Source organism: Sarcophilus harrisii, chromosome 1 (genome assembly GCF_902635505.1).
Source record: "Sarcophilus harrisii chromosome 1, mSarHar1.11, whole genome shotgun sequence".
Lineage (NCBI taxonomy): Eukaryota > Metazoa > Chordata > Mammalia > Dasyuromorphia > Dasyuridae > Sarcophilus > Sarcophilus harrisii.
Genome location: NC_045426.1, coordinates 711,601,832 through 711,620,819, shown reverse-complemented (window position 1 = coordinate 711,620,819; position 18,988 = coordinate 711,601,832). Strand labels below are relative to the sequence as shown.

At 47.3% G+C, this 18,988-nt stretch overlaps 1 protein-coding gene across 6 annotated transcripts; it reads left to right on the top strand.

The window, feature by feature from the left end:
• Positions 1-2,609: 2,609 nt before the first annotated feature.
• LOC100924019 (coiled-coil domain-containing protein 188) lies at positions 2,610-17,639 on the top strand. Of its 6 annotated transcripts, none has more exons than XM_031949019.1 (13): positions 2,610-2,665; positions 2,832-2,874; positions 4,328-4,496; positions 8,246-8,365; positions 8,581-8,679; positions 9,321-9,377; positions 11,788-11,877; positions 12,420-12,484; positions 12,819-12,876; positions 14,149-14,201; positions 15,082-15,204; positions 16,137-16,354; positions 17,492-17,578. In XM_031949019.1, the coding sequence occupies exons 2-12, from the start codon at positions 2,840-2,842 to the stop codon at positions 16,330-16,332; spliced, it is 1,065 nt and encodes a 354-aa protein (XP_031804879.1). In that variant the 5' UTR covers positions 2,610-2,665; positions 2,832-2,839; the 3' UTR covers positions 16,333-16,354; positions 17,492-17,578. The 6 variants fall into 6 exon arrangements, with proteins under 6 accessions (XP_031804879.1, XP_031804880.1, XP_031804883.1 ...); XM_031949020.1 differs by having other exon boundaries at positions 2,621-2,665; positions 2,829-2,874; XM_031949023.1 differs by lacking the exon at positions 2,610-2,665 and having other exon boundaries at positions 2,674-2,874; positions 11,818-11,877.
• Positions 17,640-18,988: the final 1,349 nt, after the last annotated feature.

Here is an 18,988-nt window from a genome sequence, read left to right as displayed (position 1 = left end):
CGCAGCTGCCCGTCAGTGGGAGAACGGCTGGGTAAGTTGTGGTCTATGAATGTTATGGAATATGATTGTTCTGTAAGAAACGACCAGCAGGAGGATCTCAGAGAGGCCTGGAGAGACTGACAGGGACTGATGCTGAGGGAAATGAGCAGGACCAGGAGATCATTATACATGGCAACAACAAGACTATATGAGGATAAATTCTGATGGACGTGGCTCTTCAGCAATGAGATGATTCAGGCCAGTTCCACTTGTTCAGTGATGAAGAGAGTCGTCTACACCCAGAGAGAGGACCGTGGGAACTGAGTGTGGATCACGATATAGCACTGACACTCTTTCTGGGGTTTTTTGCTTGCATTTTTGTTTTCCTTCTCAGGTTTTTTTTTTTAATTTTCTTTCTAGATCCAATTTTTCTTGTTCAACCAGAGAACTGTATAAATATATATATGTACACATATATTGGATTTAAGATATATTTGAACATATTTAACATGTATTGGTCTACCAGCCATCTAGGGGAAGAGGTGGAGGACAGGAGGGGAAAGATAGGGCCAGAAGGCTTTGCAAGGGTCAATGTTGAAAAATGACCCATGCATGTTTTGTAAATAAAAAGATATAATTATTAAAAAATAATAATCCATTCACAAAAATCAAAGCAGAACCAGGGTGGAGCAAAGAAGCTTTGACCAGGATGCTAGATCTAAAGGATAATGAAAATTTTTATAATCCTGGTTGCTGCTCTCCCTTTTTGCTTCCCAGATATATTTACCTTTCTCTCAAGGGGCCCTCTAGCTGCAGCCTAGGGTCTCTGTTTTCACCACTACCCCCCCCCCAGGATGTGGTCCTCCCAGGATGGACCAGTTGTATGCCTGTAAATGTTTAACAATTTGCTCTCCGGGGGAGGAAAATGGGCACTCCACTGATTTTTAAGTTTAATCTCTACTGTTAACATTTTCTCCATCACTTTCTTAAGACTAGACCATCATACATTAAGCTCTGGTTTCTAGTGTTTTCTAATTTCCAACTTGCAAGTTCTCCCATTGAACAGTTGACAATCAGCTTTCGGGAGCTGCTTGGAACTGGCTCCAGCGGCCCCTCGGGTCTCCTCCCGATTTCTCCCAGCTGAAGGCTTACATCTCAGAAGAGGCCTTGGGCTCGCTGAGCCGGAAGGGTAGCAAGGGGCTAGGAAACCTGGCTTTTCTTGAGGACTTTATCAGCAGATGATAAGCAACTGAGGCAACTGAATATGTGCAGGCAGAGCCCTAGTTCTGTAATCGGGATTTGTCTCAAGCTTGTGGCCCAACTAAATCCCTTGAGCCTCAGTTTCCTCATATACAAAATCGAACAAGATTTTTCAAGGGCTTAATATCTGCCAGATGCTGTGCTAAACACAAGAGTACAAAGGAAGGTGAAAAACAAGTCCCCAGCCTTAAGGGATCCACACTTTTGGGGGACACAACTATCAAGGAAGGAAAAAAGGGAAGGAGGAGAGAAAGGAGGAGGAAGGGAGGGAAGGAGGGAGGAAGGAAGGAAGGAAGGAAGGAAGGAAGGAAGGAAGGAAGGAAGGAAGGAAGGAAGGAAGGAAAGAAGGGAGGGAAGGAGGAAAGGAGGAAAAAAGAAAGGGAGAGAAGAAAGAAGGAAGAAAGGAAAGGAGAGAAGGGAAGGAAAGAGAGAGGGAGGGAGGGAGAGAAGAAAGAAGGAAGAAAGAAAGAAGGAAGGGAGGAAGGAAAGGAAAGGAAATGACTACTATATGGCAAGCACTGTACTAAGAACCCCAGAAGGTAGATATATTATTATCTATAGTTATAGAATTTTATAGTTAAGGAAACTGAGGCAGGCAGAGGTGATATGACTTGCCCAGGGTCACACAGTTAGTGTTTGAAGCCAGATTTGAATTCAGATCTTCCTGACTTGAGGCCCAGTGTCTGTCCACTCCTCTGCCTAGTTGTCTCCTCTGGTAGAGGAGAAGAAATGAAATAAACATTTAAAGATTTTTTTTTAATCAGGAAGTAGAGGTTAAGCCAAATGATTCTCATCACTGGGTGAATTTGGACAAGTGTTTTTTCTTCTCTGGGACTCAGTTTCCCCATATATAAAAAGGAAGGAAGTTTGGACTCAGCCTCTGAGCTCCCTTTCACCCCTCAAGAGATCAGCTTGTCCAGCCCCAGTCTCTCTGCTAACATCCAGTCTCCAGACGCTCATCTGACATCCCGACCAGTTGGCACCCAACAAAACAGAGCTCATGCTCTTTCCCCCTAAGCCTTTGCTGTACGAGAGTGGGGGCATCCTCTGCCTTTCCTGCCTACCCCCAGGGTTTAGCAATGGCTGGTATACAGTAGGCGGTTACCGATGCTTGTTGACTGACTGACTGACCGGTTGGCTGGTTTTAGGAACTGAGGAAACGCTATCGTTTTAAAGATCCCAGACAAGTTTTGAAGGGTTTAGTGGGGGATTGTTGGCTGCAGACCTGGGAGAAGCCACTGAGAGAAGGCCGGGGCTGGCCTCCCCTGCTCAGCTCTCTGGGCCTATTGTGACTCCCCCTCCTCCCAGCAGCCTTCCTAGGCTCCGCCCTTGCCTCCAGGGTCCTTTGTGACAAGCTATGGACTGAGGATTGGGCCCCCGCAGGTGGGGCTGGACTGCATTGTCTATATAGGAGGGGAGGACTGAGGTCAGACATCAAAGCCCCGGTGGGAAAGGGAGGGGGGAACACTAGAAACTGGGGCCCCAGAGCTGAAAAGGAGGGAAACTGAGCCCTCCCTGGGCCGGAAGTCCTCTGCTCAGGCCCCTCTCCCCTTTCCCTAAACAGCGGCCCACTTCTGTCTCTCTCCCAGCAGGATCCACGATGGATGATTCCTGGACTAACCCACACGGGGAATTGTGAGTAAACTAAGTCACTGACTCGACCCCCACCCCTGGGCCTAAGGGAGGAGGGGGCAAGTACTCAGGGGACTTGGACCCAGACCGTGGGCAGAGTGAGTGGGGAGAGGAGCTGTACTATACATAGTCCTTACCTCAGTTTCCCATCCTTGGAAAACAGCAGGGGTTGAACAGTATAATCTCTATGGGCCAGTGCGACTTAGATCTCTGTTTACAAAGAGTTCTAGCTGTTAGTTCAAAGATTTCATCTTTCCTTGTCTCAGGAGCAGTTAAGGGAAGCTGTTTGGGGCTGGGTTAGGCCATTAAAACTGTGGAGATCTAGGCTGAAGCTCAAGGTCAGGCACACACACACCTCAAGTTAAGGATGGAGTATTTAAAAAACAACTGCAACTTGTGAGAGTCTAGTTACAGAGACAGAAGGGAGAGAGAACAGATCAAAATTCAGAGACAGAGACAAAAGCAGTGACAAAGAGACAGAGAAAGGGAGGAAGGAAGATAACAGAGATATAGAGTACGGAGATTTAGGCATAAAGTTGAGAGCAGGTAAGAAACAGACAGGTAAGTAGCACCAAGATAGAGATTAAAAAAAAAAAACAGGTAGAGATAAGAGAAGAAAGAAAACAACAGATGAAGGCAAAGAGGTAGAAAGCGGGGAGAGAGAGAACAGATGTGAAGGGCAAAAACTGGGGCACTGGGGAAAGACAAAAAGTGGAAACGATTGAGAAAGGGAGAGACAGGTCAAGCAAGGGAAGAAGGTAGTGGATCTGAGGGATGGTAAGAGAGAGAGAGGAGACAGACTCCAGATCTTTTATGGAGACTAAGTTCCTGGGAATTCCAATTCCAGATCTTTCTCAGCCCATAGTGAAGGGTATCTCTCCAGAAGAGTCTGTCCCAGGTTTTCCCCTCTGGGTCACCCTAGTCACTAGCCCAAGGATATCAGAAGCCAGTTCCCTGACCTTTCTAACCTAGGACACTCAGCCTTGGTCCTATGAATAATGGGGCCGCCTCTAAGGGAACCAAAGGCAAAGCGCTGACCCCAAATTACTTATAGGTATGGGTAGTGAGTTTTGTTAAAGGAGAGAAGCTGGGGGAGAAAACCTGGTCCCCCGAAGCCTGAAAACCTCCTACCTCCTGCCCTGCCCCATCACTCTCCAGCAGTTCTCACCTTCACCCTGCCACCCTATCTATCACTTCCAAGCCCCACACCCTACCAGGTCCCCAACTCTCGCAGTGTCCTTGAGCCCACACTGTGCCCTTGTCTTATATGCCCTATAAGCACACACACATACACACATGTGCATGCTCCCACCCCCCCCATGTCCTTGGGTCTTCCCTGTGTCTCCCTGCACCCCTCACACCCCACTACTCCTGCATGTTTCATCTTCACAAGGTGACCCTAAACATAGGGTGATCCCGGCACTCACTAGCCTGTTTCTTTGTCTTCCTACTATAGCAGAGAGAGATTACACGGGTACCCACCACCTCCACCCCCACCACCACCACCTTTGCAGTCCCACACGGTAATGGCCCAGCCCCGGCTTCTTCGTTGCTCACTGGTGAACCTGAGCCCCTGTGAGGAGAGGAACGCCATCCTGGAGCTAGAGGAGGCCAACCAAAGACTGGTAGGGGCTTCGTGAACTCAAAGCACCCCTAAACTGTCCCTGTGCTTAAACAGTGCTGGGTAATGAATAGAGGGTAGAGTCGGGAAGAGCTCAAACTCTCCACAGCAAGTCAATTAGCCTCTTTGTGCCTCAGTTTCCCCATATGAAAAATGAGAGGATTGAGTTTTTAGGTTCCTTATATCTCTAAAACTATTCATTTGAAAGCCTGTCAGGACCCTGGGTGTGAAAAAAAATAAAAATACAAAAAAAAAAATAGACTCTAACCTGGAAGGTGAAAAAATGCCAATCAATCCACAAGCAGTTATTTAAGCATTTACAGTGTGTCCCTGGTGAGGATACAAAGTCAAAAGTGAAACAGTTCCGCCCTCAAGAATTTCTTTTCTAGTGGGGGAGGCAACATGTAGATGTATGGGTAGAGACAGAATGTATTTGCAAAAGGTAACCTGGAGAAGGAGTGATGCACAGGCAGCTCTGGAATAAGGGAAGGAAGGCTTCATGTGGAAGATCCTACTTGAAGGAAATCAAGACTTTCAGGAAGAGAAAGTGAGAAGAAGAGAGGGCATTCGGGCATGGGAGACAGCCTGGGCAAACGCACAGAGATGGGAAAATGAATATCTGGTGGGAAGAACAGCAAGAAGAACAGTTTGTCTGGACTTTAGGGCACCTAAAGGAAAATGATACATCATAAATTTGGGAAAGACAGGGAATGGGCAGGATGTGAAGACCTTTAAGTTCCAAATAATTATTCAAGCCCAGAGGCAATAAGGAACCATTGACATTTTCTGGTTAAGGGGGTGAGATAGTTCTTCATTTTGGTCGGGGAGAGGAAGGAAAGAATAAGACTCGAAGCTTGGAGATGAGTCCATTAGAGAATGGATGAGTCTAAAGCAGGTAGCCACTGAGTCAGGGGGCAGATGCCAGCTATGCTGGGGAGGTAGAAACAGCAAGATGTGGCCGGTGTGAGACACAATGAGCCTGACCTGGAGGTCACCAGCCTGAGTTATTGGGGGGAGGGCTCTCCATTCATCATCGTATGGATACAGCAGTTCTAAGTTTGCTCTTTACATGTTATCTCACGTGATCCTTGCAATAACCCTGTGAGGTAGGTGCTATTCATATTAATTTCCCTATTTCACAAGTGAGGAAAACTTGAGGTTAAGAGATTACATGTAGAGGGGAGAACAGATGGACCTGAGGGTCATTGGCCCCAAAATGTCTATTAAACCTTTGGGAACTATTGATATCACCAAATGGCACAGTGGTAAGAGAAAGTCGAAGAGCAGAGCTTTGGGCAACACACACAGGAAATCTGACATGAGAACGTGACAGCAAAGGCAGCTGAAGGACAGGGAAGAAGGGGACCAGGAGAGAGCAGTGTCCCCAAAGCAAGAAAGCTGAAAGTATCAAGAAGATAATAAGCACCTGTGGGCAGATGACTCCCAGAGCCTCAGTTTCCCTATCTGTAAAATGACACAGTAGGTGAACTCCAAGATCTCTTCCAGATCTAGAGATGGGGTGACCTTAAATATGCCTGACAGTGCTGTTTGAGGAATCACACACACATACACACTCACTCACACTGAAGATAAGACGTTGGGACTCCAGTCCCTCCATCTGGATGACCCTTTCTTGACTTTGAGAGTTCATAAATGCAAAGGTGTAGAGAGGGCCCAAACTCTGGAGAAAGATACTTGAAACAAGGATACTTAAAACGAGGTGTTAACTCAGTGTAATTGATGAAATAATGGTTCTCTAGTTCCCACATGTACTTAGAACTCAGCACAGTGATGTCATGGTTCTCTAGTTCCCACATGCTCAGTGTGCTGTAATGATGTAATTATAATAAGGTATTTAAGGGCTGAGAAGGACTGGAAATGAGACACTCCATCTTTGACCATCCTCCTGGTAGCCCTCCTGCCTCCTGCCTCCTGCACTAAGATCAAGACTGGGCCAGAATAAAGACTCTAGACCAGGGACCCTCAAACTACAGCTTGTGGGCCAGATGGAAGTTGAGGACAATTATCCCCCTCCCCCAGGGCTATGAAGTTTCTTTATTTAAAGGCCCACAAAACAAAGTTTCTGTTTTTACTGTAGTCCGGCCTCCAACAGTCTGAGGGACAGTGAACTGGCCTCTGTTTAAAAAGTTTGAGGACCCCTGCTCTAGACTCTATTCCTGACCATTCTCATGATGTTTATCCTGCTGAGACCAAGGCCCGTCCGAAGGACCTCCAGAAAGCCAGCCCAGACATTACCCACAAGTCCTCAGAACTCATGTGATCCAACAGCCTTAAAGAGCAGGATAATTAACCTGCTCACAGGGCACCAAGTCATGGAGACAGGATTTGAGCCCTGCTTCATTCTGGAGCCTTTCTGGAGCCCCCAGTGACACAGCTGAGGACTTGTTGCTCTCTAGGCCACAGGAAGTCAGTGAAGGGGGCCCTGCACGTGCAACGGGGAGCTCATAATAAGAACCCATTCCTCCTGCACCATAAGGTTTTGTTGTGTTTTTTACTGCTTCGCGACGGCTCTGGGGGGAGGATGCCAAATAACTTTGTCCCTGTCTTAGATGAGGCACAGAAGGAACGCTCAGGGACTTGGCCACAGCATGTGAGAGAGCCAGGTGGCCAAGGGGCTATGTACTTACTAGGTGCATGCCTATGGACATTTTACTTAAGTTCTTTGATCCCAATTTCCCCATCTGTAAATGTAATTATTTTTTTCAAGGAAGGATTTGTTCTTGGCATTTGTATCCCCAGCACCTGGGGCATCCACCAGGTGATTATTAAATGTTTGTTGATTGATTTATTGGCATAGATTTCCTATTTTTAAAGCTTCTCCCAGCCCTGACATCCCCTGTTCTAAGGCCCTCCCAGCTCCGATTCTTCACTCCAAGTGTCCCCTCAGCTTCAGATCCTATACTCATGAGTTGGCAGGTGAAGAAGGCTAGATTGAGAAGCTAATTCCTTGGGTCTTAATCCCATCCCGGTTTTCCCAGACCCGGGTTTTCTTGGGACTTAACTCCCTCCCAGGCAGACAGCCGGCTTCAGGTGCTCAGTGGCCCCCTCTCCTTTCTCTCCGACTTGTTGCCCTCTCCTCTCCCCCAAATGGCAGCTTTGGAGAGTCCTACCCCCTTCTCAGAAAGCAGGGCACACTGAAGTGCAGAGTGGCTGCTGTGAAGGGAATAAGCAAGGGACAGGACAGAGGCTGGAGAAGGGAATGAGCCCAGAGCCAGAATTTGGGCAGATTTTAGAGCTGGACTTTCTGGTTTTATCCTACTCCCAGTCACATGGAGAAATACAAGAAGAAGAAAAAATAGAAACAGCTCCCCACCTGATCCCCGGCAGGGCCCAGGCTCAGTGTTCCCATCAGAAAAATGGGCCTATTGAGCTTCTTCCAATTGAATGAGCTTTAGAGATAAAAGGGACATTTATTTTTAATTTGTTTGTTTTTGCTGAGGCAATTGAGGTTAAGTGACTTGTCCAGGGTCACATGGCCAGGAAGTGTTAAATGTCTGAGACTACATTTAAACTCAGGTCCTCCTGACTTCAGGGCTGGTGCTCTATCCACTGCACCACCCAGCTGCCCAGATAAAAAGAGACTTTAAGTCATTTAACCTGACTCATTCATTTTGCCACCGAGGCACAGAGACTAGGAGACTTACTTCTAAGATCTCATGGGTAATAAGGAGCAGAACAGGGAAGTTAGCCTGGATCCTCTCTACCTGGCATCCTCTCCACCTCTCTTTACAGAAAGATATGAACCAGGAGCTGAGGGGACGACTTGAAGACATCATGGAGCCGAGGGAGATAAGGCAGGACTTTATTCCCGTGTGTCCCAACCATCAGCGCCAGTTACAGATCCTGGCCTGGGTGAGGGCCCAGGATCCCAGCAGCCTATGGAGATGGAGGGAGTGGGAGCCGGGGTGCTTAACCTGAAGGAGGATGCTGGGCTGGGAGTGGGGGAGAACCTGGGGGCAGGGACGGAGGCAGGAGAAGGAGGGGCAGTGGGTCAGAATAGGAGGGCTCCCCCTCCCCTGGCCCAGCTGTGGTAAATAACTTTCTTGGGGCTCCCTGGAATGTCCCAGGACAAGGAGTGTCCCCAGATGATGGATGAGCCAAGGACAGTACAGGTGCTAAAACAAAAAATCTGCCCTCGTGAGGATCCCTTCACAGAAAAGTCCCAGGTAAGACAGAAGCCCAAAGTCTAGAGGGACCACTTGTCCCAATGGAGGCTGACCCATGTGGCTGGTCCCCATTGGCCTCCGATCGCAGAGGAGTCTCTGACAGTAGAAGCACCTGACTGGGGTAGAAAGAGCCCTGGGCTTCCTTTGGGTATAAGTTGTGGCTCTGACGGTACCGGGATGTGGTTATTCAAGGATTGGAGCCAGTTTCCTGAGAGTCGGTCTCCCCCAGCTCACCGTCCTATCATCCTAAGGGCCCCTGCAGAGAGATGCCCTGGGGAGGTAGTACTACTGCTCGGAATTCTGGGTACTGACCGCCTCCTGGGGAGAGGGGAAGAAGAGGTCTGGGCCCATTGCAGGCAGGAAGGACTCACACACACACTCACCTGCCAGATGTTTCCCCACTTCTCCTCATTCTCCTCATTCCCCCAGAACCTCACCCCCATCTGCCTGCAAGGAAGGGCCCCGAGCTCCGGCTAGGGGTGGCAGAGGGCAGGGTTTATTGCCCACTGACAGGCCTCCCCTCCTCGGAATCTCTGCTCCATCCTGGATGGCTCCGTCTTCCCTGGCACTGCCCCCGCCGGAGGGCAGTCACAGCTCAGTCTGCTGAGCTGCCCTCCTAAGCTCCCCTTTCTGGCCCTCAGAAAGAGCTGCAAAAGATGAGGCTGTCATTTGAGAGAAAGAAGACGTCCATCACAGAGGTAAAACACCAATCTCCTCCGCTGGGTTGGGATCTCTTAAGGGTCATCCAGTCTCTTCCCCAGTCTCCCAACCAACTGACCCCAGCTAAGGCCCAGCTTCCCCGCCAGACTTTGGCGTAGTCCACACGTTCCCACCCTTGGGTCTATGAGGGGAAACCAGTGACGAGACTTGGGCCGGGGGTGACTGGAGCCTAAATTTCTTACTGCTCCCTGCTGCCCTGCCCCTGAATCCCCCCAAATAATAATAACCACCACAATAGCAACAATCACTGCTGTTTTTTAAAGAGCGTCAAGTTTGCCAAGTTCTGTAGTTGTCAAAAGTGATCAAGGCAGTAGTGGGTCCCAAGAGCCTCACTCAGGCTGGGGGCAGGAGATCTGAGACTGAATCTGGGTCACGAGAGTCTGAACAAGCCCCTCCACGGGCCTCAGCTTCCCCAGCTAGAAAAGTGATGGGGTTAACAAGATCTCTTCTTTATTTTTAATACACATTGCTTTATGAATCATATTGGGAGAGAAAAATCAGAGCAAAAAGGAAAAATCATGGGAGAGATTTTTAAAAAACAGAAAAAAGATGTGAACATAACATGTGTTCATTTACATTCAGTCTCCCTAGTTCTTTTTCTGGTTGCAGATGGCATTTCCTGACAAGCTTTCTTAAAAGGGTCCTCAACCCATGATCTGGTGAAAATTTTTATATTATTGTTCTCCCCATTTACAGATGGGAAAACTGAGTTCAGAGTCTTCTATGATTTGCCTCCATGGTAACATCTAGCAACAATCGAGTCTTCTAACTCAATTTAAGATTCACTTTCTAAAGTTTAACATGTTCTGGTAGATTCAACTCCTCTGTCTCTAAAGGTTTCAGTCTCTGAATAATTCTGAGAATCGAACACTCTATATCTGAATAGGGAAACCTTTGGAAAAGTCCGCTATTATTTCTAAAATAATTTGTCTCTAAAATCCGGACACTATTTTCTTAGAATTTTTCATATTTTGTTCCTAAAATTCTAAGAAATATCGTTCTATAAGATACCATGTTAACAAAACTCAGGAACTCAAAGCCCATCTGTATGTGTTTGTACTTTAAGATACTTCTAAGACTCGATTTCTAAGATTATTCAATTTTATTGCCAAAATTCTAAGAGACTTTGTTTCTAGGGAGAGTGGATTTTTTTGTGCCTTTAATGGCAAGAGTCTAAGCGTTAGATTGTATGTTTCTAAGAATTAGAAACACTTTTTCCATCATCTAAAACCCTTCTGAAAAGACTGTTTCATGGATTCTAAGATACTTTGTTTACTAAATTCTAGGATAGCTTTAAGCAATTTGTTGATGGGATGTGGTGAGAGGGCAGAGTGGTTCAAGGATGAACAACCAGGGGTTGGGCTTGGAATCAGAAGACCTGAGTTCAAATCCTGTTTCAGACACTGACCAGCTTTGATTCTGAGCAAGTCTCAGTTTCCTTATCTGTATAGTGGGGATAATATAAACGCCACCTGGGCTTTAAAAGTAAATTTCTAAGAATTAGAAACAGTTGATTCTGAACAAGTCTGTTTTCTAATCTGTATAGTGGGGATAATATAAAAACTACCTGAGCTTTAAATAAGGATCAAATTTTTATCTATTTGTAAATGTATAATATACATGGATGTAAGGATCTATGTGTGTATTCTTTCTAGAGGAAGGTAGGCTTAACATAGTGGGAATTTGAACAGAGGCTTGGTGGTCAGAAAGTCTTAGCTCTGTCTCCATCATTGATTGGAGATTTTCCTGATCATGTCACTTGACCTTTCGTTTGGGTACCAATTGGCCTGTTGACCTCTAAACTACTGGGAAGTTCTGAGATCCTATGAGGCTCTCTTGAATTTAGTTTCTTCTGTGTGTGACCCTGGGCAACTCACTTTATCCCATCTGCCTCAGTTTCTTCATCTGTAAAATAAGCTGGAAAAGGAAGTGGCAAAGCACTTTGGTGTCTTTGCCAAAAAAAAACCCAAATGAAATCATAAAGAGCCGGATGTGACAGAAAAATGACTGAACGATTGCTCGTTTTAAATTGAGAGCCTTTTGTCATTCTCTGAGAACAAGAGAATAGGAAACCGATGGTATTAGTGATGGAAAGGATAACATTCAATTGTAGAGCAGCCCTGTGAGGTAGGTATTCATCCCCATTTTATAGATGAGGCGATTTAAGACTCGGCGATATCTGTCAAGGATTTTTGCCTCAGGTTCCACAGCTGTCACAGCCAAGTCATATCTCACCCTTCTGGTTCCCAGAGGAGTGTCTAGGACACATTTTCAGCAGGTTTTCTGTGGACAAACAAGTGACGGCCTCGTGTAGAGACCATCATGGGGGGTGGAGCGGGTAGTGGAAAAGATATGAAGAATTGGATCAACTCCATGACTCCATGACAGCAGCCAGGTCTGCTGTTCCTCCTTGCACAGGTGTGGGATGGCATGAGTGAAGTTCACATGTCCTTAACTGACCAGGCTGAAGGTCTTCTGGTAGGCTGATGGGTCTCCCGGGCGGGAACGGGGGGGGAGGGGTTATTGGTCCCAACCAAACCTGTGGGGAGCCCCTGAGCTAGGCTAGGGCAGAAGCAGAGGCAGAGAAGGGCTAGAGGGCACCCAAGCTGGGGCTGCTCAGACCCAGAAATCGGGAGAGCTCTTTCCCTTTCTATAAGAGGCAGCTCTTTCCAAACTCATTTCCCCAGAGACCCAGTAGCTCAGAAGAGCCCCAGCCACCCAGATATCCCAAGCATTTAGGGCAGAGGGATCTCTCAGGGACCAGATGAGAGTGGGCTGAGGGAATGGAAGAGGAAACTGGGCTGGGGGGACTTGAGGATGCAAAAGATGGAGCAGCCAGCCAGCAGAGGGCAGTAGAATGAAAAAAGAGACAGGACTGGGGGACGGCTTGGGAGGAGTGGATGAGGACAAATAGACTGGGGGAAAAGAAGTAGAGGGTCAACACCCAGCAGCAGTGAAGGGGTGGGGCAGGAGGCGGCTGAGAAAATACAGAGGCTCTTTCCTCTGTTTCTGGGTTTCAGAATCTCAAAAAGGATATCCGAACTGTGTTAGATGAGGTAGAAGACATTCGAATGGAAATTCTTCGGTGAATATAGGCAAATAGCCCCCCCCCCCCCACTGAGTGTAGCCATGAGCCCTGCCAGAACTGCCCCCTTCCCTCCTGCTGCCTCCCCCTCCCATAGATGGAGAGCAGGAGCTGCTCTGTCTCCACTAACCCACCCACCCCACCCCCAATAAGATTCAGAGTGTGGAGGAAGTGGGGAAGGAGGGTCCAGCCTAATAGACATCCTTGCCACCTTCATCCCAGGACACCCTCTCCCTCCCCCAATCACACATCCAGGGAGAGCAGAACTGTGCCCATGGAAAACTGGATTTCCCAGGGCTTCTGGAACAGTCTCTGCTGTCTTGGATTTGCGCAGGGACAAGGCCCAAAGTCAAAGTCTGACCAGGAGAGGCTTGGTTATACCAGAAAAAAAGGTGAGCATCCTTTTCTTTCCTTCCTGCTCCCACCAAGTTAGTCAGTGGGAGCCAAATATTTTTTAAGTGAGGCAGGTGGGCTCGGGAAAAAGAGCAGACCAGCCCTGCCCCATCCCCAGTTCACTGCATGATCTTGGATAAGTTTTCCCTCACTAGACTTCCATTTTTTCCCTTCAGTAAAATTCTGGGCAGCTAGCTGGCTCTCTGATGGGTAGAACAATGGGTCTGCAATCAAGAAGGTTTGGATTCAAATCCAGTGTCAGACACTTACTAGTTGGGCGATCCTGGGCAAATCACTTAACCTTCTCTGCCTCAGTTTTCTCATTTATAACATGAGCTGGAGAAGGAAAGGGCATATCACCTCAGTAGCTTTGTCAAGAAAATCCCAAATGGGGTTACAGAGTTAAATATGAATGAAATGACTGATAAAAAAAAATCTGGGAGAAGGGGAAAAATTTGGGCATTACTTCCCAATATTTTCAACTAGGAAATCCTGGAGGGGCCCCCCTTTTAATGCCAAAAAGCTTCATGAACCCCCCCTCCCCACATACATACAGCTGAAATCATAGCACAAGTTTTGTTGGTTCTGGGTAAAATTGAAATGACAATGCTTGGTTCATACATGGCTTCTCACTCCCTTGGCAATAACTCTCTGAACCACCCCTCCTCCCCCAGTCAGGAGTTATGATCCACAAGTTGAGAATCACTAGGCTGGGTGATCTCTAAGCTCTGATGTGTTTTATGTTCTATGGTCTGAGGTCCCCGAGTCCCAGACTGCTTAAGTGATTTGCCCAATATCACCCTAATCCTTTAAACTCTCGTCTGCCCAAGACTGTTACTGTAGTCAATTTCCAAGTTAGGAAGTGAATCTGACTTTGGGCTCGGTGTCCTTTCACAGCTTTTAACCTTGGCTTTTAATGAGAAATATACTTCTTCTATTTGGATGTTGTCCCCATAGGGAACCGATTTTAGTAAGCGTGCTGTATAATGAGCTGTCTGTGTATAAAGGAGCATTTTATATGCACACAGACACGATGGTCAACTGGGAAGTCAAGGTTAGAACCAAAGGGCCATTATTTCTCCGAGTCCAAGTTTCCCGTAAAAGTTTGGCCTGAATGGTCTATAAACTCCTTCCAATTCTAAACACATAATCCTGAGGTCCTCCATCTTGTAATGTCTCCGAGCCACAGGTTAAAATGGAGGAGGGTGAATGGGAGGTCCTTTCCATTTCCCAGCCCCCAGTAAGCTCCTCCCTGTCTCCTTCTGCCCTAGTCACCTCAGCCGCCACCACCCTGTGTACAAGAAGATGACAACTGCTGGACCAGGTAGGTGGAGTTTTCCCATTACATTCCATGGGAAACTCAGCCCCAAGGACAAGAAATTTCAAGGGTGGTTTGGGTCAGCACATCATATCAAGGCAATCCCTGGAGAAACACAACAAGCTTTGCCATTCGTTGGTCATAGTTGTGCTCAATGAGACCCACAAATTATCGATGGCAGGGGTGGGAGAGAGCATGATCCCAGTTGGGGTGGGTGGGTAAATGCCACCAGTGGAATGCCTCAGGGATCTATCCTTGGTCTCTGTGGCTTAATATTCTTATGGGTGACTTGGATAGAATAGCAGCTGAAATTTGTTGAATACTAGGGGGGATGGTTAATGTACTGAATTACTAAATGAAGAGCCAAATAAAGACTCTGGCAGGCTAGGATATTGAGTTAAATCTAATAAAAGGACATTAAAAGGGATAAAAAATATAATCATGTTTTTGAGGGTTTGAGTTTGAGGGTTTTTAAAAACCACCTTTCCAAGTTTGCCTCAAAAGATCTGATGGTCTCAGTGAACTTCAAGGTTCATATGACAAGAGTAATATGGGGCAGCAACCAAGAAAGTCAATGGGATCTTAGGTTGTATCAAGAGGCAGTGTCCGGGAATAAAGAGGAAATGATCCTATGGTCTTCTACCCTGTCAGATCATCTCTTGAGAAGTTCAGGCAGTTCTGGGCACCATATTTTAGGGAGAATATTGATAAACTGGAGAGTGTCCAGAGAAGGGCAGCTGAGATGGGTTCAGACAGTTCTGGGCGCCACATTTTTAGAGAGGATATTGATAAAGTGGAAAGTGTCCAGAGAAGAGCACCTGAGATGGGTAAAGGGCCCAAAGACCATGTTGTATAAGAATCAACTTAAGCAATTTGGCAATTTTAGCGCAAGGAGATGGCTTGGTAGCTGGTTTCCTGTATTTAAGAGACTGTTAAATGAAAAAAAGATTTGCCTTTTGCTGCTGGGCTCCACAGGGCAGAAACAAGAACACCAACTGGAAGTTAAAAGGTATTAAACTAATGATTAGAGTTCTCCGATAATAAAATGGCCTGCCTCTAGAAGTAGTGAGCCTCTTGGCACAGGAGTGGTTCAAGCAGAGCTTCCCACCTCCCCTATCCCCCATGAACATTTCAGAAAGGATTCCTTGACTGACTGGGCCCTGGGTGCTCTCTGAAATGCTAAAGTTAGAATGTTCAGTGATGGAAGCATTCTAAGCAGTAGATGGTGGCTTCTGAGAACATAATCCGTGCTCCAATTCTTGATCTCTTTAGGACCAAAACTCCTAGCTCAAAACTCTACTGTACCCACAATTATCGAGGACAGAGGGTTGAAATGAACTTCTTTGGCAATTCTATTGGTTTTTCCCCCAAGCCCCTCAAAATAATAAGATCATAGAATAGTGGCGGGAGAAGCCTCAGAACACAGAACGTTAGAAGAAATCTCAGAACAAAAAATGTGAGCTGAAAGAGTTCCTAGAACAAGGAACGTAAACACTAGATGACAGGGGTCCTCAAACTTTTTAAAGAGGGGGCCAGTTCACTGTCCCTTAGACTGTTGGAGGGCTGGACAAAAACTTCGTTTTGTGGGCCTTTAAATAAAGAAACTTCATAGCCCTGGGTGAGGGGGATAAACGTCCTCAGCTGCTGTATCTGGCCCGTGGGCCATAGTTTGAGGACCCCTCCACTAGAACATAAGATGTCAAAGCTGGGAGAAAGCTTAGGTGTCTAGACGGCATCTCTCATTTTATGTAACTGGAACCCAAAGCTTGGAGAGCTGAGCAGCCCAGCCAAGATCCCATGGGGAAGTAGTGACCGAGCTGGGATGCTTGTCCGAATCCCGTGCTTTCTGCCCTAGGCTAGGGCACCCTGCCCGGCAGAGCAGTGTCAGGGAGGCACTTCCTCCCACTTCATCTCTTCTCCTCTTCCCTCCTATGCCCTCAGGAAATCCTGGACCTTCTTCAGCAAGGCCGGTTTGTGCCTGTTGGTCTGCAGCGTCTTGTTTTATATGTATATAGTGAACCCCACCCCCTATGAGTGCCTTCTTCCCCCAATCATTGGCCAGAGGACTCTCTGGCGAATCCGGACCTGGTTCAACCCCTTCCTCAGGGTGGAAGTGGACGACTTCCTGCCATTTTAGGCCCAGAGCTTTGGGCAGGGAGGTGAGTTCTGCCCCCAGATATGAAGCTGATTGCTTCTGAGTACGGACCAGCCCTGCCAGAGAAGTCACAACAGGAACAGGCCTCTGAGTCTCCCCCTACCTTGCCCCTGAGGGCAGAAACTCAGGATTGTCATGATTGAGCAGGATCCTAACCATGAAATCATTAATTTAGGGTCATGTGAGACTCAAGAGGCTTCTTGTCTAACCCCCTCACTTTATAGATGAGTAAACTGAGGCCCAGAGAGGCCAAATAAATTTGCCAAGGTCACATGGGTATTAAGAAGTCAGATCCAGGGTTCAATTCCAGTTCACAGAACTCTAAATTCAGCCCTGTTCCTTCTATAGCAAACACTACCTGGAAGATCTTCCTCTGCCCTCCCCAAGTCCCTAGAACCCTGAGTTTTCTAAGGACATCATTTCTAACCCATCCTCCACTTTCTGTGGTGACATTTTATCCTGCCACAGTTCCGTGAATGAAAAAGCAGGAGCCATGACTCTCTTCCGAAATGGCAACAAAACTGAGACCCAGATGGGAAAAAATTTGTGTCTCTGTGTCTCTGTGTGTCTGTCTCTTGTCTCTTTGTCTCTGTCTCTCTCATTTCTCTGTCTCTGTGTCTGTCTTTGTCTCTGTTTCTTGTGTCTGTCTCTCTCCTATCTCTGTCTGCCTCTGTCTCTTTCTCCATCTTTTTCTCCCCCTTCGTCCATTCCTATCTCCCTCTCATCTCTGTCTGTCTCTCTGTATTTCTGTCTGTCTGTGTGTCTCTGTCTCTGTCTCTCTTTCTCTGTGTATATGTCTTTCTCTGTCTCTCTTTCTCCTTTGTGTCTCAGTTTTCTCCACTATATGCCTCCTAGTAGGGCAATTCTGGGGAAAGTATTTAGTAATTGGAAGAAGAGAATGTAATTTTGTACAAATTATATCAAACAGAACTATTACTAATGGAAAGACCCCCTACAAGGTCGCCTAGTCCCCCTTCCCTGATCCTCAGTCTCAATAAAATGAGGGCATTAGATAAGATGATCTTTCAAGGGGTGCCTGGATTTTAGCCCCAGAGTGGGGCAGGCTGGGCCAAAATTGGCAGGGATGAGCAAAAAAATGGCCCTGGGTCAGAGGGGATACAACGCTGACTCACTCTTCCAGGGAAGAAGAGAACACAAGTCCACTCTCCAGGCTGCCTTCTTTTTCTCTGCAATTGATGGGAACCAGATGCTGACTCCAGCCCCATTCATCCTATTCTTTTGGAGGGCTGAGCCCTGGAAAGCATCACAGAGAGATTTCTGATATTTGAGATGATGTATGTTTGTGTTTGTCCTTGGAAATAGCCACCAAGTCCCCGTTCCTCCCCCACTTCTCCTCAAGTGCTCAGACCCTCTCCCCTCTTTCCGACTCAATCCCCCCGAGGAGTCACCCCAGAGAAAAGAAGCCTGTGAGGTGAATGGCCAAGGGGCTAGAGGGATGAGGGGAGGAGGTGGCTTCAAGAGGCAGCAACCTCAAAAGTTCTTAGGAGTCACAAAACCTGACTTCCTCTTTGTTATGGGAACCCAGGAAAGCCCCTCTCCTCCTTCTGGGCCTTTGTTTCCATTTTTCAAAAAAGTGCTAAGTCTTGGGAATTGAGGAGATCAGTCTCCTTGTTTACAGAGATTGAAGCTGAGGCCCAAAATGCGGAAATGACGCTGAGGGTTCCAGAGTGAATCGGTGTCAGACTGGGGATGGGGGGTAGAGAGTGGGGGGAAGCCTGGACTCTTCAGAAATCTGCTACAGAAAAGAGAGTGGAGGAACAAAGCAGTCTTGGGGCCAAAGACTTTGTAACAACATGAGCACATCTCTCTCTGATTAGAAGCTGGACGCTTTTCTCCCTCTGGAGACCTGGGCCTGTGGTCTATATGACTTCGAGTGCCCAAGATTTCACCCAGCCACCCACCTGGGAAATGGAATTTCTGCTCAAGGAAAGGGGGTGCAGGGAACGTTCCTCTGGCACGGGACCTGCCCCATCACAGTTGTCCTGCCTCCCTGAGGGCCCTTGGGAGACAGGGATGGCTGCTAAGATCAGTTTATTTCTGCTGCCAGGGACCAGAAGCACCGATTTTCCCGAAGGTCCTGGGGCTAGCAATCCCAAGCTTACTGAGTTGATTTTCCCCCCCATCTCTGGCCAGGGCCAGAAAGGACACATTATGGAAAGCAAGAGAGTCTCTGGGACCTCACTGCTCCCACAGATAAAAGGAAGAGGGCAAACCAGCCTTTTAGAAGACCAAGTTAGCCAGGCTCCCATCGCTCTGTGAAGGAGCTAGGGAAAGTGTCATTAGACCCATTTTATAGTTGAGGGAACAGATAAAGAAGAGAAGTGACTCCCAGAGCTGTGATATTTCCAAGGAAGGACCTGGGATCATAGATTTAGCTACTAGGGTTGGACCCAGATCTTCAGAGGACAAATCTTGCCTCCTTGATTTGAGTAGAGAGAGAATTCAGAGACAGTAATGGAGACTTTGAGCCAAAATAAGGGAAATCTCTATAGGGATGTAGAGAGAGAGAGAGAGGAGACGACATCAGAGCTTTGTTTGGCTAAGATCAAGCAGGAGAAATACAACCCAGCCACCCTAATACGTGTGTGCGTGTGTGAGCACATGTTACAGAGGTTAC